Source organism: Balaenoptera physalus (assembly GCF_965194825.1).
Source record: "Balaenoptera physalus genome assembly, chromosome: 14".
Lineage (NCBI taxonomy): Eukaryota > Metazoa > Chordata > Mammalia > Artiodactyla > Balaenopteridae > Balaenoptera > Balaenoptera physalus.
Window position 1 is genome coordinate 87492790 of NC_138893.1, and position 25560 is coordinate 87518349.

The 25560-nt window shown below is 38.4% G+C and overlaps 2 protein-coding genes and 2 long non-coding RNA genes across 5 annotated transcripts in view; 2 read left to right on the plus strand and 2 right to left on the minus strand.

Annotated features, from left to right (window-relative positions):
* The window catches only part of LOC309642742, a 335590-nt gene extending 329880 nt beyond the window's left edge, over window positions 1-5710 (plus strand). The window contains exon 2 of the long non-coding RNA XR_014253357.1: window positions 2087-5710. This is a non-coding gene — a long non-coding RNA (uncharacterized lncRNA). The remainder of the gene's footprint in view (window positions 1-2086) is intronic.
* The window catches only part of HKDC1 (hexokinase domain containing 1), a 265615-nt gene that overhangs the window by 222706 nt on the left and 17349 nt on the right, over window positions 1-25560 (minus strand). The gene's annotated exons all lie outside the window — the stretch shown is intronic.
* KIFBP (kinesin family binding protein) overlaps window positions 5413-25560 on the minus strand; it is a 36990-nt gene continuing 16842 nt past the window's right edge. Inside the window, exons 3-7 of one of the 2 annotated variants that reach the window (XM_082424466.1) lie at window positions 23380-23459; window positions 22879-23062; window positions 19871-19967; window positions 10666-10781; window positions 5413-6868 (exon numbers count right to left, since the gene is read on the minus strand). In XM_082424466.1, the coding sequence (XP_082280592.1) occupies window positions 5993-6868; window positions 10666-10781; window positions 19871-19967; window positions 22879-23062; window positions 23380-23459 (1353 nt within the window). In that variant the 3' untranslated portion in view covers window positions 5413-5992. The remainder of the gene's footprint in view (window positions 6869-10665; window positions 10782-19870; window positions 19968-22878; window positions 23063-23379; window positions 23460-25560) is intronic. The other variant, XM_082424467.1, reaches the window with a different exon arrangement.
* On the plus strand, window positions 7603-19861 carry LOC309642717. The gene is made up of 3 exons (XR_014253330.1): window positions 7603-7904; window positions 11415-12077; window positions 13998-19861. It is a non-coding gene; the product is annotated as an uncharacterized lncRNA (long non-coding RNA).

The window sequence follows — 25560 nt, forward strand, 5'->3', positions numbered from 1 at the left end:
TAGATGTAGAGAATGGACTTGAGGACACGGGGAGGGGGAAGGGTAAGCTGGGACGAGTGAGAGAGTGGCATGGACATATATACACACTACCAAATGTAAAATAGATAGCTAGTGGGAAGCAGCCACATAGCACAGGGAGATCAGCTCGGTGCTCTGTGTCCACCTAAAGGGGTGGGATAGGGAGGGTGGGAGGGAGAAGCAAGAGGGAGGGGATATGGGGATATATGTATAAGTATAGCTGATTCGGTTTGTTATACAGTAGCAACTAACACAACAATGTAAAGCAATTATACTCCAATAAAGATGTTAAAAAAAACAAAAAAACACCCCAGCATTGCCAAGAAACCCAGTACATTCCATGATAAAATAATAAAGACAAGACATTGCCATGACTCTAGACTCACCCAAAACCAATGTGCACTAAATAATAGAGAAGTCTATTTTTTCTTTGGATGGGAGATCTAGACCAGCCACTGCAGCCACATTACTTTCCTAAACTAACCCTCAGCATCCACTCTGGACCTTGCCCAACTCAGAGCAGGCTGTAGGGCAGCAGGTTTTGTTTCTTTTTAAAATTGGAATATAGTTGATTTACAATGTTGTGTTACGTCTGCTGTACAGCAAAGTGACTCAGACACATGTATACATTCTTTTTTATATTCTTTTCCATTATGGTTTATCCCAGGAGATTGGATACTGTTCCCTGTGCTATACATAAGGACCTTGTTGTTTAACCATTCTATTTTTTTTTAAAGTTTTTACTGAATTTGTTACAATACTGCTTCTGTTTTATGTTTTGGTTGTTTTGGCCGCAAGGCATGTGGGGTCTTGGCTCCCTGACCAGGGATCGAACACGCACCCCCTGCATTAGGAGGCGAACTCTAAACCACTGGACCACCAGGGAAGTCCCTAATCCATTCTAAATGTAATAGTTTGCATCTACTAACCCCAAACTCCCAGTCCCTCCCCCACACCTGCCCTCCCTTGGCAACCACCAGTCTGTTCTCTGTGAGTCTGTTTTGTAGATAGGTTCATTTGTGCCATATTTTCGATTCCACATATAAGTGATATCATATGGTATCTGTCTTTCTCTTGCTGACTTACTGCACTTAGTGTAATAATCTCTAGTTGTATCCATGTTGCTGCAAATGGCATTATATCATTCTTTTTTATGGCTGAGTAGTATTCCATTGTATATATATATACACCAGAACTTCTTTATTCATTCCTCTGTCGACAGACATTTAGGTTGCTTCTATGTCCTGGCTATTGTAAATACTGCTGCAATGGACATTAGGGTGTATGTATCCTTTCTTTTTTTTTTTCACACACACACACTGTATTTTATTTTTACAAGTGATAAATCAACTGACACCAAGCATTGTAAATGGATGACCACAACAAAAGCAACAATGATTGCAATTACCAAACACGAAACACACTCATACTATGTCATAATATTGACATTCAGTCTAGTAATCCTCCACTGTAACAGCTCTTTTACTTTGCAGTGAAAACTGATTTGTATATTTTTTGCCTCTGAGTCGTTGTGGGATTTTTTTTTTTTTATTCAAACAAAGTCACAAAAGTTATAATCATCCCCAGTTCACTCAGTCCCATGTAATTAATTTTTTTTTTTCATCTTGATCTTTTGTTAGCACTTTTATGAATTCATCAGTTTTCCATTAGAGTTCTGAAAATGCTTATTCAGTTCAGCAGTATAGTCAGTTACCAGAAACCTGTACTTGTCAGTCTTTTCCATGAATTCCTTGAAGATGAAACACTTTTATAGGAACATTTTTGCAAAAACATCAGAGTATACCCAGAACTGTCTGTAAATGACAAAAGACTTAAAAATGACCACGGTTAAAGATTTGATGAAAGTTCATAATAATGCAATTGACAAGGAAATTTAGTTATTTCTGAGATATACGTTTTAAAGTAATAACTAGAATTATGACTTATTATACCAGAACATATAAGATTTTTAGAAATTTCATGTATGTCTGAAACATTTATATTAACATATTTCCATACAAATAACCCAAAGAAAGTTTAGTATTAGTTGTTTTGTTTTATACTGCAGGTTCTTACTAGCCATCAATTTTATACACATCAGTGTACACATGTCAATCCCAATCGCCCAATTCAGCACACCACCATCCCCACTCCACTGTGGTTTTCCCCCCTTGGTGTCCATATGTTTGTTCTCTACATCTGTGTCTCAACTTCTGCCCTGTAAACCGGTTCATCTGTACCATTTTTCTAGGTTCCACATACATGCGTTAATATATGGTATTTGTTTTTCTCTGACTTACTTCACTCTGTATGACAGTCTCTAGATCCATCCACGTCTCAACAAATGACTCAATTTCATTCCTTTTTATGGCTAATATTCCATTGTATATATGTACCACAACTTCTTTATCCATTTGTCTGTCAATGGGCATTTAGGTTGCTTTCATGACCTGGCTATTGTAAATAGTGCTGCAATGAACATTGGGGTGCATGTGTCTTTTTTAATTATGGTTTTCTCTGGGTATATGCCCAGGAGTAGGATTGCTAGATCATATGGTAATTCGATTTTTAGTTTTCTGAGGAACCATCATACTGTTTTCCACAGTGGCTGCACCAACTTACATTCCCACCAACAGTGTAGGAGGGTTCCCTTTTCTCCACACCCTCTCCAGCATGTTATTTGTAGCCTTTTTTTTTTTTTTTTGTAGACTTTTTAATGATGGCCATTGACTGGTGTGAGATAGTACCTGACTGTAGTTTTGATCTGCATTTCTCTAATAATTGGTGATGTCGAGCATCTTTTCACATGCCTATTGGCCATCTGTCGTCTTTTTGGATAAATGTCCATTTAGGTCTTCTGCCCATTTTTTGATTGGGATTTTTTTTTTTGGTGGTGGTGTTGAGTTGTTTGAGCTGTTTGTATATTTTGGAGATTAAGTAGGGCAGCAGTTCTTAAGGTGGGGGTCCAGGGGACCTCAGACTGGGGCAGGAGATCCCATGAAACTAGTTTCATAATAAGAAGACATTATTTTTTTCACTCACACTCTCATAAATGTACAGTGGAGTTTTCCAAAGGCTACATGACATGTTATATCACACCAGTTATGAGAATCAACCTGTTTCCTATTAAGCCAGACATTAAAGATGTTTGCAAAAATGTAAAATATGCCACTTTTTCTGGAAAATTTTTTCATAAAATTGTTTAAATCCAATGGATGTCATTAACATAAATTGTTAAAATTTCCTTAAATCCAATTTCAGATAGGATAAACATCGAGAGATATAACCTACATAAACAAAAGCTCTCTGGCATCCTCAATTTTAAGTGCAAAGGGGCCATGAAACCAAAAAGTTTGAGAACTACTAATCCAGAGAAGCAACAAAGTCTCGGAGGACAGATGTCTCTAGGAAGCCGTGCTCAGGGAAAGCAGTTTGTGGAACAGGCTACATGAATATAGTGCAGGACGCAAAGCAGCCAGTGAGATTTTCTGCTGATAACTAAAGATAAAGTTTAAAAATATGAAAAGTCACTATAGACAGCAAATGACAAATAGCAAAGTATGTTGATGGTTATTAGGATAAAGACTGGTTTTAAGACTAATGCCTGTTACACTTGAATTTTCTCTTGAACTCAAGTTGAATAACACAGTTGGGAAGAGGAAAAGCTATCAGGATTTAAGAGGCTGTGCCTTATAGACCATATTCTAGAGCTTAGCACAGTGACCAGCATAGAGAAAGAGATCAGTATTTGTTAAGCAAGCTAATGATGAATGAAGTTTTGAGGTTGAATAAGGTTGAGAGCAAAATGGCTATATCAGGAAAGGCTCATAACAGGGGGACTTGTGCTAGAATCAGTTTTCAAGAGAGATGAAGAAATGAGAGTAGCTGCAATGCAGAGCCGTCTCACTACCCCCAAGAAACCTCCCTCCCCTCTTTGCCTCCTCTTGATCCTCTTCACTTTCCTTTTAAAGTCTGATTAAAGGGGGGTGTTAGCAATCATCCCATCTCAAGCATCTTAATATCCTAAACTCAATATGACCTGAATAGAACTCTTAATTCTAACCCCACATCTCCCTCATAGAAATGTGCTTCTCCTGCATACTTCAACTTCATATGGTTCTTGATTCTTCTTTCCCCTTCATGCCTTCCACGTAATCCTCTGGCATGTCCCGTGATTCTACTCCCAAAGCACATACTGAACTTATCCACTTCTCTCCATCCCTACTTGATGACCCTGGTCCAAACCATTTGGATTAATCCTAATAGAACGTAGCTTGTCTCCATGTTTCCCCTTTGGTGCCTCTCCCTTCTCCCTACAATCTCTTCTCTCCTGAGGAGCCATAGTAGTTTCCTAAAAATGCCAATCAGAACATGTCACTCCCTTTTAAAAAAATCTACAAAGTTTTCCCACTATACCTAGAATAAAATCCTAACTCCTTACCCTCATCTACAAAGCCCTCTCCATCTGGACTCCCTACTCCTGCCCCACCCTATTCTACTCCCACCTCATCTGCTCCAGCCACACTGGTCTTTCCTATCTTCTAAAATGCAAAACTCCTTCCTAAGCTGGAGCCAGCCTGAGGGCCTAGCATTCTCTGGAACACTCTACCTAAGAATCTTTACTTTGCTGCCCCTTTTTGGCCGTTTAGTTCTCGGCTCACTGTCACTTTCCACCTTTTCAGCGGCCTTTCAGGTCACTGTCGCACCACTTCCCGTTAAACGTCAACCTAGAATTCTGGTTCCTTAATAGCATTCATTAGTTGAAATCTTCTTATCTATTTACTTGCTCCATGAGAATAGGATCTTGCTGATCTTGTTCATTATTGTATCCTCTAAGCCTAGAAAACCGAGAACAGTGTCCGATCCACAGGAGACATTTAATAAATATGAAATATTGAGTGAATTACACACTGCTATTATACTCAAAGATCTTTTTTTCCTGGCAAACTGATCTCAAAGGAAAAGCAAGGTATTTACCACACATACATACATGTTACAGAATCTTAGACTTGGCTTCGGAAAGCTTAGGACTAGGTCAACGTACAGAGCTATTCTCTGTATCAAATTTTACAACTGATCTTGATTTTTGCACTGGATAGCGACTTCATTTCAATTCTGCAGCCACTTAAAATGACCAACATATACTAACAATGTTATTATGTGCATATCTTTCTTCAACAGTGCTTAAAGCTTAATAGATATACTAGGATCTTCTGAGAAACTGCAGTCAATAAAATTTTTCTGGAACATAGTAGTATTTCAAAAAGTATATTCAATGAATAAGATTTTAATGTGTTCTCTCTATACAATGTTACCAAAGAAATATTCTTCTCTGGCTTCAAATAAGGTAATACCCTTTGAAGTATCAAAAATAAACCAACTCTTACAAGAAGACAAAAGAATAAATGGAAGCTTTTATTAGTGAAGCAAGTCAATTTATTATATTTCCAACATGGCCTTCTTCCTCTATAATGAAACAAACTACAATACTTTACAACATAACTTAGTTTTTTAATATTTCAGAACGGAAAGATTTCTTTGGGAATTTAGGAAAGCAAATATTTTGGGAAGAATAACTACAAGAAGTTATTTTTTCAACTTTAATACAGTAACAGCTTGCCCACCAGGTATATTACCCAGCATTTTTCCTTTTAACGAATCCATCAAGTATTAGCCAACAAAGAACCTACTTTTAGAAAATGAGGCAGAAAAGGTTTATATTTAAATAGGAAACGAGCAATCTAAATACCAGTCACATGTCACTTTAACAAGGCAATTTATTTACATAATTAGGTATAAATTATTAATTATGTTGATGAAGGTCCTAGCAAAGACTCAATTGGTCTATCTCAAGTTCAAACAGCACTCATCTGGCTATGAAGGTAGACATCATAATGGAACTGGGCCTGTTTGAATAAGGGGAAAAAATATCTCTTCATTACTGCACACTTTCTGTCATTAAAAACAAGGATTATTAAGTCAGGGACATCTTGGTTCTGAACCTCTCCATTTTTGTTGGAAGAAGACTGACCATCTCTTTGCTAAGTTCTAGTTCAACTTCTATTTCCTGGGCAGCTTCAGGGTGCTTCTCACAGTAATCAACAATAAATTTGTAATGTTCCAATGATGTTGCCAAATTTTCTAGCTCTTTCTTGGGATCTGCAGTGATGATTTTGCCATAGAGACGGGCAACTCGAAACTTAGCTAACATGGCAGGGCGAAGAACATCTTCCCCTATATGCTCAGGAAATACTTTATTTGGGTCTCTCAGGGAGTCTAAGAAGAGCTGGTAGTACTTCAGTGCAGACTTATTAAGACTATTTATTTTTTTCACGATGTGTGAATCAGGATCCCTCAGCTTGTCAGCTATGGCAATCTTCAAATCCATCATATCATAATAAGCATGTGCAACTTCAAACTGAATCTGTCTGTTGACCAACAAATAATACTGTGGATTCAGGTCCACAATTAGGGGCTCTAGCATAGCTATTCTGCGTTTATGCATCTTGCACCGTCTCTCCATGTCAGTTTCAAAGAACGCAAGCACCTTAAACAGAGCACTGTGGTCCTGGACAACTTCAATATGGTCAGTGACATAACCATCAATCTGAAAGAACTCTTTTGCCTCAAAAACATAGTGCTGACCCATTAAGAAAAGCTCTCTGGCTTCTTCAAAATCTGAAGGTCTCAAATAGCTCACTTTCTCTTCCACTGCAGAGATGGCATCACACAGTTCACCGGTTCCAAACTGCACAGCTTTTTTCCTAACACTTTCTTCCTCATCTAGTTCTTTCTTCCTTAAAGCTCTAAGTTCAGATTGTTTATCAAGATCAAGCTCCCCTATGTTGTCCTGAAAGAAAAAAATAAATTATGGTTGAGGACAGACACTGGTCTCCTGCTGTCAATACTACAGCAAACTTAAGAGTAAAGATAAGAAAACCCTCTTCCCAGCCTGGTTTAGGGAGGTGATATAATCACATCTTTTAAAACTTCTTTCTAATTATATTCCACTTATATTAAAAATGAAAGAAACTAGGAAAAAGTAAAACTGCTTATTACTTTCCTCTTTGGGGGAACTAACTCATTTATAGTTACTCTTTCAGGTAAGATAAATGCATATGAAAACTGTAAGAGCCATGAAACATTATATACATCTAATACATTATTAGTAGTATTTTAACATTAGAGTAAGATTGAAATCTACATCCTAAAAATATTGTACAGAAATGCAATTAAGATTAACAACATGATGTTTATGCTAAGTTATTTACTGAAATATATTACAGAGAAATGCTCTAGGTCTCTTAAAGATACTAAAATAAAGACAGAGTTAAATCTACTCATAGTTAAAGTTATCTCCCCTACCTCCTGGGGTCAAAAAAAATAAGATGGTTAAAAAAAAAAAAAAAAAAAAAAAAGACTAAGCTCATTCTCTTCTTCCTAGACAAGAAAATTAAACATCAGATCCCTCAGTGGACAGCCCCAAGGCCTTCTCTTCTTTTCATTTGAAGTTGTCTCTCTAGATCTGCATTGTTGGAAACAGTAGCCATTTCCTGCGTGTGGATGGCTACTGAGCATCTGAAATGTCCAAGCTGAGATGTGATCAGTGTAAAATAATACATAGCCAATTTCCAAGACTTAGTACAATAGCTCAAATCTTTAGTATTGATGACAAATAGAAATGATTATATCTTTTTATATTCTAGGCTAAGAAATATAAATTTCACCTGCTTTTTTCCTTTTCTAATGTAGCCACTAGAAAGCTTAAAATACCAGCCACGTATGTAATTTTATTTCTATTGGACAGCACTGCTCTACACAGGTGACTCCATCCATACCCACCGCTGCAACTACCATCCATGGGAGGAGGACTCACAAATCTACAGGTACGACCTGGACCTCTTCTCAAGCTTCAGACCCATAACTACAGCTCCCCACACAACATCTCCTTCTCTCAGAAGACTCAGACACCTCATCCTCAACAGGTCCACAAGGGAACTCTTACTCTTCAGCAAACACGTTCCTATTCTAGTCGTAGTTTAGTGAAGGACACTCCATCGATCTGGACAGCCAGCAGTGGAGGAATCACCCTTGAGATGTTCCTCTCCTCTCCCCTTTACCCCACACTTCCAATCCATCACCAAGTCCTTTACATTTTGCCCCCTAAATACCTCCTGAATGCATTCTTTTCCACCATCTCTTTTGCCACCATCCTACACCAAGCTCCCTTCACATCTCACCTCCACTGTTCCAATGGTCTTCTAATCTCCCCCATCCCCTCTTGCTTTCCCTCAATTCATTCTCCATTCTGCTACCTAAGTGACCAGTCCAAAAACTCCATTCATTGAAGGCCCTGCTTGTTCTATCCCATTCTTTCTTTCTTTTTTTAAAATTAATTAATTTATTTAGTTTCGGCTGCGTTGGGTCTTCGTTGCGGTGTGCGGGCTTCTCATTGCGGTGACTTCTCTTGTTGCCGAGCACGGGCTCTAGAGCGCAGGCTCAGTAGTTGTGGCGCACAGGATTAGTTGCTCCGCGGCATGTGGGATCTTCCTGGACCAGGGCTCGCACCCGTGTCCCCTGCATTGGCAGGCGGATTCTCAACCACTGCGCCAGCAGGGAGGTCCCTGTTCTATCCCCTTCTAACTCTACCGTATATCACATGTGCTCCAGCCTCACAGGCCTTTGTTCCATCCCTTCTAACACCATGCTCCCTATGCCATAGAACTTTTAAATGTGCGGCTTCAGCTCCTTGGAATGCTAGGCCTTCTCATTCCCAGAGCTTCCTTCAGATGTTACTTCCTCCTGCTATGACTTCTCGTATCATGTGTCTCTCCTTTGTGGAACTTACTAAAATTACACTTTCATACGAAGTAAAAAAAACCAAGTCTATTTTTGTTCATCATAGTACAATGACTACCAAAGAGCTGGCAGAAATAACTTAAATTTGTATATGTTATTAAACTTGAATTAAAGAAGGCTTTTCAGGTAAACAGATGATCAAAGGATAAAGTTAAAGTAACAAAGCCAGATTAAGGAAAATCTGAGTAATTTAGTAGCATGGCAACTATTTGAGTTTAAAGTAACCAGATGATAAACTCTAGTGCCCAGTCTGGAAAACATCAACTAAAGGAAGGGTAAGAGTTAAATCACACAGGGTGTTTTGCTTGACACAATTACTTCAAATGCAGGCCATAAGTCTCTAAATCTTGTTTACTTAATGTGCTTCCTGGCTGCTTGTTTACATGCTTTCTAGGGTGCTTTCTGAGCAGAAGAAAGCTGACAGATTTTCCTGGCAACTTCTCTACACATAAAGCTCCCTAGTTTTTCTCCCTACTTCCTTTCTTTTCCAAACATGCCTCATCTTTACCCTCTACCTCTAAAGTGCTCTAATCTTTGAAAGACCCATGCTTCTGGGAGTTTGTGGCTTGTTTGGTTTTATTTTGTTTAGTAGTTTCACAAGGTTCTATATTTACTAAGACTGATTATACTTCAATGCATGTAAATAGAAAAGCAGCATAATAACTCCTTCAGGAAAGTCTCCAATGTATCTACACTTAGGATGGTGCATCCAAATGATTTATTTTCCTCTGTAGTGGTTAGGAACTAGAATCCATTAGGTATGGATCAGTAATAACAATACCAATGATGACAGTTAACTTATTGAGGACTTGATTATGTCTCAGGCACTTTTCTGAGCCCTTTATATATATTTAACTCTCACAGCAACACTATTAAGTACTATTATTACCCCCATCTTAATTGTAAGGAAACTGAGGCAAAGAGAAGTTAATTGCCATGAATACACAGCTACAAACTAGCAGGGCTGTTTCCAGATACATTTATACTCATACTTTTATCAAATATATATTTACTCTATAAAGTATGTAAAGATTAGTAAGACTTCCTGCCATCAAGTTGCTTATAGTCTAAAAAGAGGTAAAGGAATAAGATAAGAATATGAATAGGGATAACAGGGATAATACAAAGTCAAGTGACTTAGGTAGGGTTCTATGGAATTTAAAGGAGGGAGAAGATATCTGTAGGGGATGAAGAATTATACATTCAATAATTTTTGAGAGGGGCTTCCCTGGTGGCACAGTGGTTAAGAATCCGCCTGCCAATGCAGGAGACATGGGTTCAAGCCCTGGTCCGGGAAGATCCCACATGCCACGGAGCAACTAAGCCCGTGCACCACAACTGCTGAGCCTGTGCTCTAGAGCCCGTGCTCGGCAACAAGAGAAGTCACCGCAATGAGAAGCCCGTGCTCCCCACAACTAGAGAAAGCCCGTGTGCAGCAACAAAGACCCAACACAGCCAAAAATAAATTTAAAAAAATAATTTTTGAGAACCTGTTGTGTCTGGAGATTAGTATACGATACGAATACGATGAAGCCTCCCTCTCATGGAGCTTATGCTCTATCCAAAGGGAAGTCTTGAAGGAAGAGGTGTTATCTGAGATGGCCTCAATTGATGAGTAAGATTTGAAAAGGGTGAGATGGGGAGAACAAGAAACAAACATATATGAGAGCGTTCTGCACGCCTTGAATAATACACAGGCAGTAAGCTCAATGAGCATACTCCCCATTTTAAGTTTTTACTTAACATCCTGCTATTTAAGAAAGAAAAGACCACTTTTGACTGTATTACCTGCATGGAAAGTTGGGCATTCTGCATGAGAGTCAAACAGTATTTGATCCAGCATCTTGCTATTTCCCCTTTTCTTTGGTGATAAAGCTCTGGCACATCTCCTTCAGCTTCAGTAGCTAAAATGATACATGATTTGTATAAGTTAATGGTCACAATTGTAATTTTCATTGTGTACTGCTTTCTTTTTTGTATCACTCCCCCCCCCCATTATAAAAGTAACAAGTCCTCACTGAAGCAGTGGGGAAAAAAAAATTCCTACCACCCAGAGGTACTCACTATTATTTGTATATTTCTTTCTAGTTTTTTCTTATGTATTACCTATAGGTAAAAACTAAGGTCACCATGTATATTAAATTTTGAATACAGGCATACCTCAGAGATATTGCAGGATTGATTCCAGACCACTGCGATAAAGCAAGTCACACGAATTTTTTGTTTTCCATAGCATATAGAAGTTACGTTTGCACTATACTGTAGTCTATTAAGTGTGCAATAGCATCATGTCTTAAAAATGTACACATCTTAATTAAAAAATACTTTATTGCTAAAAAATGCTAACCATCATCTGAGGCTTCAGAGAGTCAAACTTTTTTGCTGGTGGACAGTCCCGCCTCAGTGCTGCTGGCTGCTGACCGATCAGGGTGGTGGTTGCTGAAGGGTGGGGGGGCCGTGGCAATCTCCTAAAACAAGACAGCAGTGACGTGCGCTGCGCTGATGGACTCCTCCTTTCACGAACAATTTCTCTGTAGCGTGCAATGCTGTTTGACAGCGTTTCACCCAACGCAGAACTTCTTTCAAAACTGGAGTCCATCCTCTCAAACCCTGCCGCTATTTCATCAAGTAAGTTTATGTACTATTCTAACTCCTTTGTTGTCATTTCAAGAATCTTCACAGCATCTTCACCAGGAGTAGATTCCATCTCAAGAAACCATTCTCTTTGCTCATCCATAAGAAGCAACTCCTCATCTGTCAAAATTTTATGAGATTGCAGCATTTCAGTCACATCTTCAGGCTCGACTTTTAGTTCTCACGCTATTTCTACCGCATCTGCAGTTACTCCCTCCACTGAAGTCTTAAACCCCTCAAAATCATCCCTGAGGGCTGGAGTCAGCTTCTTCCAAACTCCTGTTAATGTTGATATTTTGACCTCTTCCCATGAATCATGAATGTTCTTAATGGCATCTAGACTAGTGAATCCTTTCCAGAAGATTTTCAATTTACTTTGCTCAGATCCATCAGAGGAATCACATCTATGGCAGTGATAGCCTTATGATTTTTTTCTTCAAACAGTAAGACTTGAAAGTCGAAATTACTCCTTGATCCATGGGCTGCAGAATGGATGCTGTATTAGCAAACATGAAAACAACAACAATCGCATTGTGTATCTCCGTCAGAGCTCTTGGATGACACAGGTACATTGTCAGTGAGCAGTAATCTTCTGAAAGGAATTTTTTTTTTTGAACAGTAGGTCTCAACAGTGGGCTTAAAATATTCAGTAAACCATGTTGTAAACAGACGTGTTGTCATCCAGGTTTTGTTGTTCCGTTTACAAGGCACAGGTAGCATAACTAGCATAAAGCATAATTAGCACAATTCTCACGGGCCCGAGGATTCTCAGAATGGTAAATGAGCATCAGCTTCAAGTTAAAGTCACCAGCTGCATTAGCCCCTAACAAAAGAGTCAGCCTGTCCTTTGAAGCTTTGAAGCCAGGCACTGACTTCTCTCTAGCTATGAAAGTCCTAGATGGCATCTTCCAATAGAAGGCTGTTTCATCCACATTGAAAATCAGTTTAGTGTAGCCACCTTCATTAATGATCTTAGCTAGATCTTCTGGATAATTTGCTGCTTCACCTTGCACTTTTACGTTATGGAGACAGCTTCTTTCCTTAAATCTCATGAACCAACCTCTGCTAGCTTCAAACTTCTCTTCTGCAGCTTTCTCACCTCTCTCAGCCTCCACAGAAATGAAGAAAGGTAGGGCCTTTCTCTGGATTAGGTTTTGGTTTAAGGGAATGTTGTGACTTGTTTAATCTTCTATCCAGACCACTAAAACTTTCTCCATATCAGCAATAAGGCTGTTTCGCTTTCTTATCATTCATGTGTTCACTGGAGTAGCACTTTCAATTTCCTTCAGGAACTTTTCCTTTGCATTCATAACTTGGCTAACTTGTGCAAGAGGGAGTATCTTTTGGCCTATTTTGACATGCCTTCTTCACTAAGCTAATCATTCCTAGGTTTTGATGTAAAGTGAGAGATCTGCAACTCTTCCTTTCACTATAGAGATCACTGTAGGGTTATGAACTGACCTAATTTCAATAGTGCTGTGTTCTCAGGAAACGGAGGCCGGAGGAGAGGGAGGAAGACATGGGGGGACAGCCAGCCAGTGGAGTAGTCAGAACACACATTTACCAATTAAGTTCACCATCTTATATGGACACAGTTAGTGGCACCCAAAAACAATTTCTTAGACCTTAGAACAGGTACATGTGGGTGATTAATACCATTATTAATCGAATTAGATTAATAAAAGTATTGTTCATACAGGTTTTTAGAATACTTTAGGATAAGAATTCTATAATTCATGTCTACTTGGATTCTTTTTTTTTTCTTTTCCATTATGGTTTATTACAGGATGTTGAATACAGTTACAATAGGACCTTGTTGTTTATCCATTCTGTATATAATAGATTGCATCTGCTAGTCCCAAACTCCCAATCCAACCCTCCCCAACACCATCCCCCCGGCAACCCCAAATCTATACACGGATTCTTAAGAGGTAGGTTGTTGAAAGCAGTTTCCTCTAATTGTTTAAGCATTTGCTTTTACCACCTTGCCTATGCTATGGTCTCTGTAAATGAAGAAATAGTGTTGAACAAGGTGAAGGTTAGCATAGCTCCTAATCAATATGTCAAATTCCAATTTAGTAGAAGCCAAATTGAAATGGATTTTTCATAAATTAAAAGCAGTCCTAAAAAAAAAAAAAAAAAAAAAAAAGCAGTCCTGAGTGGAAAGCATCCCCCAAAACAATGTTTGGAATGGTGGGGGTGATTTAATGGTCAAATATTCCATTTTCTAATGAGTCCCACGTCCAGTTTTACCAAAATACTGTTACATCTGTGGAAGGAATTTATTTTTGCAAAGAACAATTTTTAAATTTTTCATGGTTTAAATTATTTTGGTTTTCACTAGTATTTAAAAAAAAATCCTTCGTAACATTTTCAGTCATCATGTTAGATTTAATGCAGTATTGCCATTAACCTGTGTACTTTTCTCTGCCTTTATAATCTTCCTTTTTCCATCAACATGGGTGTGACACAAATGCCAAGTACAGCAGGCACTGCCCAGCTCTACAGGGAGAGAATCAAGCTGCTCACCTCCCAATCAACATGGAAGCACAACACTGATGTAAGTCACCAGTCAGTTGGATCGTCTCCTTCAGGTGAACATTCAGTTCCGTAGAAAAAGTGGTTTTTAATCCCAACAGTAAAACTTGGATTCTCTTATAAGGAAACAATGTATAGCTGATTCTCACTGGTCCTGGTAGTTATGTTCTATACAGTTGCTGTGAACAGTGAATTAGGGAATGCTAAAACATCACTCACTCCTAGGGCAAATACAGGGTTACGTTCTGATGAGCTTCTGGTCACAATATTTTCATCAACTGATCAATATATAACCTTATTTTAATGTGTTTCTGTTTAAAGACACCTTATTTAATATATAATTGACTCATTAACATTGACATTAACATTGAACTCAGGGCCAATAGCACTGTAGCTTGTGCCTAAATGAAGCTTATCTAGCACTGTATTTTCCCCAGAAGGCACATCCCAGCCTTCATGTGCTTAGGGACACTAGAGACCACCTCAGCACTACACTTGGGGGCCATTTTAAACAATGAAATCACCAACAAAATCCAAAAAAAATGTGAAAAATGTGGCACTGAGTAATTTAGACCACAAAAAGGATACCTGTTTATAGTATGAGAGCTGAAACAAGAAGGTGTATCATTGCCTTGTTCAACCTCAGCTGGTAATGTGCACCTCAGGTGCCTCAAATCCTTTGCTGTCTGCAAATGACCACATGAGTGCCTTGAGTACTGTTTTTGGGGGTTATGAGTAAATTGTGTCAAGTAGGCAAATTCAAAAATATGGAATCTACAAATAATGAGGATTGACTGTATTTTGGAACCTGCACTTACATATGAAGTCCTTGATCTTTCCTTTTCAGAAATAGCTTATGGATCTGGGTAACTGACTTCCTTAAGGTTTGGAAGCAAAAGTTTTACTGGATTGTATACCTTACTAAAATGTGCTCAGAGGTCCTGGTGGGCATATTACTGATTTTATTTATTTTTTTGAATGTTTATTTTATATTGGAGTATAGTTAATTAACAAGGTTGTGTTAGTTTCAGGTGCACAGCAGAGTGATTCAGTTATACATAGGATATATTTATTCTTTTTCAAATTCTTTTCCCATTTAGGTTATTACAGATTTTTTTTTTAAGTCTATCCTATGACAAAGGCTTTACTGACAACTTTCCATACAGTTAGTCAAAAAATAAAAAAATACAAAACACAGCAGACAGCATCTCACACACTAGAAACCAATATGACAGGAGTCCCTTCTCAACACTGTAAAAAAAAACAAAACAAAACCAAAAAACCCAAAACTGAGAACTTAGTTTTGGTGGGGGACAGAACTTTGGTCCCCTACCAAATGAACTGAAATATCCCAGCAGAGAATCAAACCAAAGTGGTAAGATGGGGGTGGGGGGTGGGTGTCAGATTTTTAAATAACTGCTTTTGTGACAAACGAGCTGGAAAAGACAGGTTTGGGCTAGGCTGAGTCCCTTACTATAACTATCAGGTTATTACAGACTATTGAGCAGAGTTCCCTGTGCTATAGAGTAGGTCCTTTTTAATTTTTTTAAAAATATTGATTTGGCTGCATTGGGTCTTAGTTGTGGCACGCGGGATCTTCGTTGTGGCCTGCAGGATCTTTTGTTGTGGTGCGCAGGGCTGCTTTCTAGTTGTGGCGGGCAGGCTCTAGAGCAAACAGGCTTAGCTGCCCCGTGGCATGTTGGATCTTAGTTCCCCAACAAGGGATTGAACCTGCACCCCCTGCATTAGAAGGCGGCTTCTTAACCACTGGACCACCAGGGAAGTCCCTGTAGGTAACCTATTTTAAATATAGCAGTGTGTACATGTCAATCCCAAACTCCCAATCTATCCCTCCCCAGCACCCTTCTCCCCGGTAACCATAAGTTCGATCTCTGTGAGTCTGTTTCTGTTTTGTAAAAAAAAGTTCATTTGTATCATCTTTTTTAGATTCTGCATATAAGTGACATATTTGTCTTTCTCCATCTGACTGACTTCACTTAGTATGATAATCTCCAGGTCAATCCATGTTGCTGCAAATGGCATTATTTCATTCTTTTTAATGGCTGGGTAATATTCCATTGTATATATGTACCACATCTTCTTTATCCATTCATCTGTTGATGAACATTTAGGGTGCTTCCATGTCTTCGCTACTGTAAACAGCACTGCAGTGAACACTGGGGTGCATGTATCCTTTCGAACCATGATTTTCTCCAGAGATATGCCCAGGAGTGGGATTGCTGGGTGGGTCATATGGTAGCTCTATTTTTAGTTTCTTAAACTTCCATACTGTGCTCCCCAGTGGCTGCACCAATTTACATTCCCACCTACAGTGTAGGAGGTTTCCCTTTTCTCCACACCCTCTCCAGAATTTTTTATTTGTAGACTTTTTGATGATGGCCATTCTGACTAGTGTGAGGTGATACCTCATTGTAGTTTTGATTTGCATTTCTCTAATACTTAGCAATGTTGAGCATCTTTTCATGTGCCTGTTGGCCATCTGTATGTCTTCTTTGGAGAAATGTCTGTTTAGGTCTTCTGCCCATTTTGATTGGGTTGTTTTTTTCTGTTGTTGAGCCACATGAGCTGTTTGTAAATTTTGGAGATTAATCCCTTGTCTGTGGTGTCATCTGCAAACATTTTCTCTCATTCTGTGGGTTGTCTTTTTGTTTATGGTTTCATTTGCTGTGCAAAGCTTTTGAATTTAATTAGGTCCCATTTGTTTATTCTTTTTTTATTTCCATTACCCTAGGATTTGGATCGAAAAAGATCTTGCAGTGATTTATGTCAAAGAGTGTTCTGCCTGTATTTTCCTTTAAGAGTTTTACAGTATCCAGTCTTATTTAGGTCTTTAATCCATTTTCAGTTTTTAAAAAAAATTTTTTATTGGAATATGGTTGCTTTACAATGTTGTGTTAGTTTCTTGCTGTACAGCAAAGTGAATCAGTCATATGTATACATATATATCCACTCTTTTTTAGATTTCCTTCCCATTTAGGTCACCACAGAGCACTGAGTAGAGTTCCCTGTGCTATACAGTGGGTTCTCATTAGTTATCTACTTTAAGCATTTTAAAAGTCTTAGTATTGGACAGATGAATGGATAAAGAAGATGTGGTGCATATATACAATGGAATATTACCCAGCCATTAAAAAGAATGAAATAATGCTATTTGCAGCAACATGGATGGACCTGGAGATTATCATACTAAGTGAAGGAAGTCAGATGGAGAAAGACAAATATCATATAATATCGCTTAAAAAATGATACAAATGAACTTATTTACAAAACAGACTCACAGAGAACGAACTTATGGTTACGGGGGGGGGCGGGGGGGTGACAGATTGGGCTTGACATGTACACACTGCTATATTTAAAACAGGTTAACTACAAGGACAGGGAACTCTGCTCAACAGTCTGTAATAACCTAAATGGGAAAAGAATTTGAAAAAGAATAGTTACATGTATATGTATAACTGAATCACTTTGCTGTACACCTGAAACTAACATAACTTTTTTTTTTTTTAAGTTAACTTTTTTAAAAATTTATTTATTTATTTATTTTTGGCTGTGTTGGGTCTTCGTTTCTGTGCGAGGGCTTTCTCTAGTTGTGGCAAGTGGGGGCCACTCTTCATCGCAATGCGCGGGCCTCTCACTATCGCGGCCTCTCTTGCTGTGGAGAACAGGCTCCAGACGCGCAGGCTCAGTAATTGTGGCTCACGGGCCCAGCTGCTCTGCGGTATGTGGGATCTTCCCAGACCAGGGCTTGAACCCGTGTCCCCTGCATTAGCAGGCAGATTCTCAACCACTGCGCCACCAGGGAAGCCCTAACATAACATTGTTAATCAACTATATTCCAATATAAAATAAAAATTTTAAGGGACTTCCTGGCAGTCCAGTGGTTAAGACTCTGCACTTCCAACGCAAGGGGCGTGGGTTTGATCCCTGGTTGGGGAACAAAGATCCCACTTGCTGTGCAGTGTGGCCAAAAAATTCTTTTAAAAAATAAATAAATAATAATAATAATAAAAATTCCAGAAAGTTCCAAAAAGCAAAACTTGAATTTGCCATGTGCTGCCCATTATTTACATAGCATTTACACTGTATTTGGTATTATAAGTATATTCTAGAGATGATTTAATGTATACAAGAGGATGTGCGTTGGTTATATGCAAATACTATGACATTTTATATAAGGGACTGTAGCATCCATAGATTTTTGGTATCCACGGTGGCCCTGGAACCTATCTCCCATGGATACCAAGGGATGACTGTACCAGTAGTAGAATTGCTGGATCATACATAGCTCTATTTTTAATTTCTTGAGGAACCTCCAAACAGTTTTTCATAGTGGCTACATCAATTTACAATCCTACCACAGTGCACATGGGTCCCCTTTCCTCCACATCTTCACCAACACTTCTTATTTCTTGTCTTCTTGATAACAGTCAATCTAATAGGTGTGAGGTGATAGCTCATTGTGGTTCTGATTTGCTCAAATATACATGTTAACTGTGATTTATAAAACCAAATGAAACACTATAATTAAACTAGATATTTGGACATATCACATATTGTACTCCAACCAAAAATGTATAATCTGAATCTTAGTGTAAAGAAACAGCAAACACCAATTGGAAAAATCTATGAAATAACTGGCCTATATATTTTCAAAAATATCTGTGATGAAAGGCTGAGGAACTGTTCCAGATTAAAGATGACTAAAGAGATGTGACAACTACTGTGGAGAACAGTATGGAGGTTCCTTAAAAAACTAAATACAGAAACTACCATATGATCCTGCAATCCCACTCCTGGGCATATATTCAGAGAAAACCATAATTCGAAATGATATATGCACCTCAGCGTTCACTGCAGCACTACTTACAATAGCCAGGACATGGAAGCAACCTAAACGTCCATCAACAGAGGAATGGATAAAAAAGATGTGGTACATATATACAACGCAGTATTACTCAGACATAAAAGAACAAAATAATGCCATTTGCAGCAACACCGGTGGACCTAGAGATCGTCGTACTGAGTGCAGTAAGTCAGGCAAAGATAAATCATGATATGGCTTAGATGTGGAATGTGGAATCTAAGAAAATGGTACAAATGAACTTATTTACAAAACAGAAATAGCGTTACAGATGTAGAAAATAAACTTACAGTTACTGGGGGGCAAGGAGGTGGAGGGATAAATTGGGAGATTGGGATTGACATATACACACTACTACATATAAAATAGATTAACTAATAAGGACCTACTGTATAGCACAGGGAACTCTTCTCAATACTCTGTAATGCCCTATATGGGAAAAAAAATCTAAAAAAGAGTGGATACATGTGTAACTGACTCACTTTGCTCTACAGCAGAAACTAACACAACATTGTATATCATCAACTATATTCCAATAAAAATTTAAAAAAGAGAGATGTGACAACTAAATGCAACCTTGAACTGGATACTCTGGTACTAGAGAAATTGCTATAAAGGACATTATGGGGACAGTTACTAAATATGAATTATAGATGAAAGAATTGTATAACAGTTACATTTCCTGTTCTATGATAATATAAGAAAATACTCTTATTTTTAGGAAAAACACTGAAGTATTAGGGGGTAAAGGAACCTAATGTATGCAATCTTCTCTCAAATGGTTCAGAAAGAAAAAATGTGACTACAAATGAGGCAAATACTAAAAATTGGTAAATTTAGAAGGGCATATGGTAGTTCTTTGTTCTGTTCTTGAATTTTCTAAAGTTTAACATGATTTTAAAATAAAAATTTTAAAAAGCTATGTAATTAAACACGCACACCTAAACTTACTGTCTTCTGTGGTTCGGATCTTTCCAGTTTGACCAAAAATGACATTAGCAGCTGATAAACAGTGCCTGGCCTCCATAAAGCATTGCTGTTGAGGAAATAAACAAGAATAAATTATCACAAAACCTTATTTGCAATAGACACTTCCATTAAAGTCTTAACAAAATCAGGTAGAAACCACTACTAAGGAGACCCTATATAGTAACTAAACAAGAAGGTATATAAGATATATTTTAGTATTATCTGGTTAAAAAAAATCCCTTAAAGATTAAAATAACAATACCCCTAAATTCTTAATAATCCAAACTGGCTAAAAAACAACTGCTGATTGACTACTGAAGGAGAGCTAACTTTTAATCAGCATACAAGAATGGCTATCATCCTAGACTCAAAGTACCTCACGGTCCTTTTAGGTGCAGGCTAAATAGCCAAAGTTCCACGCATGATCAATTTTTAGACCATTTACATTCTGTCAGAGGACTTGAAGATTTAATCTTTCTTAGGCTTAGAGATCCCTTTTACATCCTACCATTCAAAGGCAAACAAGATAAATTTTGATAGAGATATCTGTCTTCTAAAATCTTTGGAATTTACAATATAATGAGGCTCCCCACCAAGTTTTGAAGTCAGCAGATTTCCACAGATAAACTCTATGGAACTGCTTTACAAACACAGTTAAAGACTTCATAATTCAAACTGGGGCATGGTAAACTTCTCAAACACTTTGAGAACATCTCCTTGTTACTTAAACGTTTTACATTTGTCACGTAAGTCACAGGACTACTCAGCAGAATTACCAAGTCCAACTTTTAGTTGGAAGCCACCCTCATTAAGTATGTCTACTTCATATTAGTAACACTGATTTTTGCTAAGAGGATTTTTAATGGTTGACTATGACTTTAAAATCTCAGCATTAAATGTATCTCCCCATTATGGCAAATTCAGACGCCATCTTGAGAACAGCTGGGTACCATGTGTAGTATTAGCCCAGCAGTATCTATAGATCAAAATGTTGGTGTTAAACCTCAAACCAAAAGAAAGTTACATAAAGAAGTTTTAATTGTTGCTCTATAATCCCTTACTCATCATTATCACTTCAGCTTTGTCCAGACTGGCTATCTGAAAGCAACCACTGTTAGAAAACAGTGAGTGCCCTGTGCCCTCTAGGTGGCTGGTAAATGTGGGACTTCACCTGCAAGGCAGGGACTCACTAAGTAGCAAAACCTCATGGAACCAGATGAAGATGATTGATAGTGATATAAATGACAATTGCATTTTTAAAAAACATGGATCAAATCTCTTTTTGCAGTATAACTTACCTAGTTATAACAAAACTTGTAAAACATTTTGGTAAAAAAAATAAAAGCACAGAGTGGGGAGGTACTCATGAAATTTACTGCATGCTCAGCATAAGCAGTGCTTAACAACTTAAAATTTTTTAATTATACTTTAATATCTAGATATCTTAGTACTGTTAGAATCCATGGAGTTTTAAATGTTAATTAAAATTACAGCAAATATGTAATTTTAAAGTTGCTAAACAAAACAAAGGGCCTCTGGAAGCTATTTAAAAAAAAAACCATAGGGCTTCCCTGGTGGCGCAGTGGTTGAGAATCTGCCTGCCAATGCAGGGGACACGGGTTCGAGCCCTGGTCTGGGAAGATCCCACATGCCACGGAGCAACTGGGCCCGTGAGCCACAATTACTGAGCCTGTGCGTCTGGAGCCTGTGCTCCACAACAAGAGAGGCTGCAATGGTGAGAGGCCTGCGCACCGCTATGAAGAGTGGCCCCCGCTTGCTGCAACTAGAGAAAGCCCTCGCACAGAAACGAAGATCCAACACAGTCATAAATAAATAAATAAATAAATAAATAAATAAATAAATAAATAAATAAAAAACAAACCATAAAGCGGTGCCACAAGCAGAAGCACCAGGTAACACTTTTTGATGATGATCACAATGAAATGGATTCATGAGATTTAGATTTAACTGAATGCTCTGATATATGCAGTAGCGTTACTTACACACTTGATCTTAGACCAAAGTCCTAGAAGCGATGCTGCAGTCACCACAGCCCTTTCTCTCCTGCTAATAGCTTTTCTGAATGAAATTCTGTGGGACAATACTTTAAACATAGGGCGCATTTATAGAACCAGCACTAACAAAAAAACTTAGAAAGGATAAAGGCCCAGTAAGGATACAGCAGCAGGTAAACAGAGATCTAAGAAGAAACTCTGATAAGCAAAGAATTACTAAAAGTTCAGAGAGGCTTGTGAATTAATTAGAAATACAAATAAAAGTAATTTCTATCACTGAGATACCTTATTGAGAATTAATAGAAAATCTGGCTGGGAAAGGTGGCTTTAAAGTGTGTTAGCATTAAAAATTCTCTTAAGGGCTAAAAAATTTAAAAGGTCAATTAAGAATATACCAACATGATTCTGAATAATTCTGAAAGCAACTAAGAAGCTCAAATTTGTCCCTGTGTAATACTCCAGAAAAAATATAACAACCTGGAACTCTGAAACTGAGCAGAGATATTCCCAACACAGAAAAAGTACTATAAAGGAGTTAATTCTAAAGAATAACTGAAATGCATCACATGCTTTTATCAAAGCCCACATTTAACAGTCAACTTCCTCAGACAAATTCTCAGAGTTACCAGATTACCACTGCATAAAGATAGTTAAGCCTACAAGATAAAATCTGCAATTTAAAGTAACATCTCACTAAAATAGAGATAGCCTGTCTGCATCAAAAAAGAAATCAGTCTTAGGCAACGTAGGACATGATAAAATTATTTTAAGATTCAAAAGGATTACTGCAACAAAAAGCTACAAACTACTACACTGGCAAACTGCGCTGCATTTTTCTATCCAGTTTACATTATAAAATACAAGCTACCTGTTTTTAAAAGATGACATTTTCAAGGTACTTTTGGTTCTATTTTTATACACACTATTGGTAACTCTGTTAGATAACTACTTTGAGAAGCTTACCTTATTGATGTAAAATTGTGACAAGGTAGCAGCATTAATAGCCCACTCCATAGGATGGTAGGCATTGTGCTCAAGCTGGCGTTTTAGCGTACTATGGCAATAATGGGCAGCCTTCTCAAACATTTCCATATGCTGGTAGACTTGAGCCAGGTAATATAGGTTATGAGTATAAACCTTCTCAAATCTATGAAGGAAAAAACATTTGTGTAACGGTTTACAATTTATAAGGAACTTTCAAATATATTTATCTTGATCCTCCCACCAACCCCTTCAGTTGGGTATGACTATTGTACCTATTTGACAGATAAGGAAACTGAGCCCCAGATTTGAACAGGGTAACATATCTAGGAAGTGGCAAATGAAGGTTTTAATCCATGTCAGAATCCACATTCTATAACCTTTGAGTGCCTTGAAAGAGAAAGCACTGTGCTTTTTTTGAGCAATCATCTCAAATACACTATGTGGAAATACCTGTGAGGGCTGATTTCTAGACCTACTCACCTTTTTGATCGCTCTTGTTCAGCAAGTTTCTCTTCTTCAGGAAGAAAATGCTCAGTAGGATCAAGAGGAGGACTCCCAATCTGTAATTAAAGAAAAACAAAACTCTAAAATTTTACTGTAAACACCAAGCGCCCTCCTCTGGAGGAACAGGAGAAATCAAATTTTAAAAATTTTTAAATTTTTACTAGTTCACTTTCATATTATCCAAGAAGTAATTTTCTTACCATAAAATCTAAGAGTCAAACAAATAAAAGGAGACTGCCCTACAAGGTCACACCTGACAAAATTTTAACTGCTGTTGCAGGTGAACTTCAAATACACTAAAAAAAAAGTCTACCATTTTGCTTTAAGATATGTATAATTCTTTAAGTATTTTAAGTCTTAATTTTGTCTGGTAAAGAAAAGCTCTTTTGAAAACCTACATAAGCATGACAAAAACCAAAAATGTATACATCCTCAGAGCAATATTGTTCTAAACTGACCACTTGAGTACACTGGCAAACTGGGCTGCATTTTTCTATCCAGTTTACGTCATAAAATACAAGCTACTTGTTTTTAAAAGATGACACTTTCAGGATGACATTTGAAAATCAAAGTTTTTAATATTTATTCTAATATTCTCAAGGGAACAAGAAAAGATTATATACAGATTATACCCTTTCAATACAGGGACATTGAAACCAGTGATTCCATTGTTTATTGCCTTGGGCAAGTCACCCCATCTCTTGTGCTTATGTTTCCTCATGTATAAAATAAGGATGGGACTTCCCTGGTGGCACAGTGGTTAAGAATCTGCCTGCCGGGACTTCCCCGGTGGTCCAGCAGTAAAGAATCCGCCTTCCAATGCAGGGGACACGGGTTCGATCCCTGGCCCGGGAAGATAGCACATGCCGCAGAGCAACTAAGCCTGTGCGCCACAACTACAGAGTCTGTGCTCTAGAGCCCGTGAGCCACAACTACCTGAAACCCGCACGCCTGGAGCCCATGCTCCGCAACAAGAGAAGCCACCGCAATGAGAAGCCCACACACAGGAACGAAGAGTAGCCCCTGCTCGCCGCAAGTTAAGATGTGTAAATCACATATAATCTCATCTGAGGTCTTCCAAAAAAGCAGAACTACTTAACCACTGCCTCATTCTACTTCTGTGAGGATGGGCTCCTCAACTTTAAACTGAATTCACTAAACTCCAAATAGCAGCCATGGTTTCCATTAAAAAAAAAAAAAATGTTATCTTACATTCTGGATGCAAACATTAAAACCATCACAACTTGGGGGACTTCCCTGGTGGTCCAGTGAGTAAGACTCCGAGCTCCCAATGCAGGGGACCTGGGTTTGATCCCTGGTCAGGGAACTAGATCCCGCATGCATGGTGCAACTAAGAGTCCACATGCTGCAACTAATAAGTCCGCATGCTGCAGTGAAGATTCCACCTGCTGCAACTAAGACCCAGCACAGACAAAAAAAAAGACACTACAACTTGGGTCCCTAGAATTCACAAAAAGTAAAAATGACTAAGCCAGGAAGCAAGGCACAAGGCAAACACAATAGATAAACTATTCTTCAAAGACCTCCTTAAGAAGTTTGAGTGCTGTTTTGTATGCTTAGCCCTATCTTGATGAGGGGAATCAATGTATTTTTTATGTACATACTTCGCTGTTATGACCATCACACTTCATACTGTAACACAGTCAAAATAGTCTCCTCTCTTAACTAAAATATAGGTATAATTAAGTACAAAGAGTTTTGCTATGTGTTTTATGTTTCCATAATAATACCAGGTTTTTTTGTTTTTTTTGGCTGCATTGGGTCTTTGTTGCTGCACGCGGGCTTTCTCTAGTTGTGGTCAGCGGGGGCTACTCTGCGTTGCAGTGTGCGAGCTTCTCATTGCGGTGGCTTCTCTTGTTGCGGTGTACGGGCTCTAGGTGCGCAGGCTAAAGTAGTTGCAGCACACGGGCTCAGCAGTTGTGGCTCGCGGGCTCTAAAGCGCAGGCTCAGTAGTTGTGGCTCGTGGGCTCTAGAGCGCAGGCTCGGTAGTTGTGGCACACGGGCTTCGTTGCTCCGCAGCATGTGGGATCTTCCCGGACCAGGGATTGAACCCGTGTCCCCCGCATTGGCAGGCAGATTCTTAAGCACTGCACCACCAGGGAAGTCCCTTTATACAAGTTTTTAATGAAATATTAT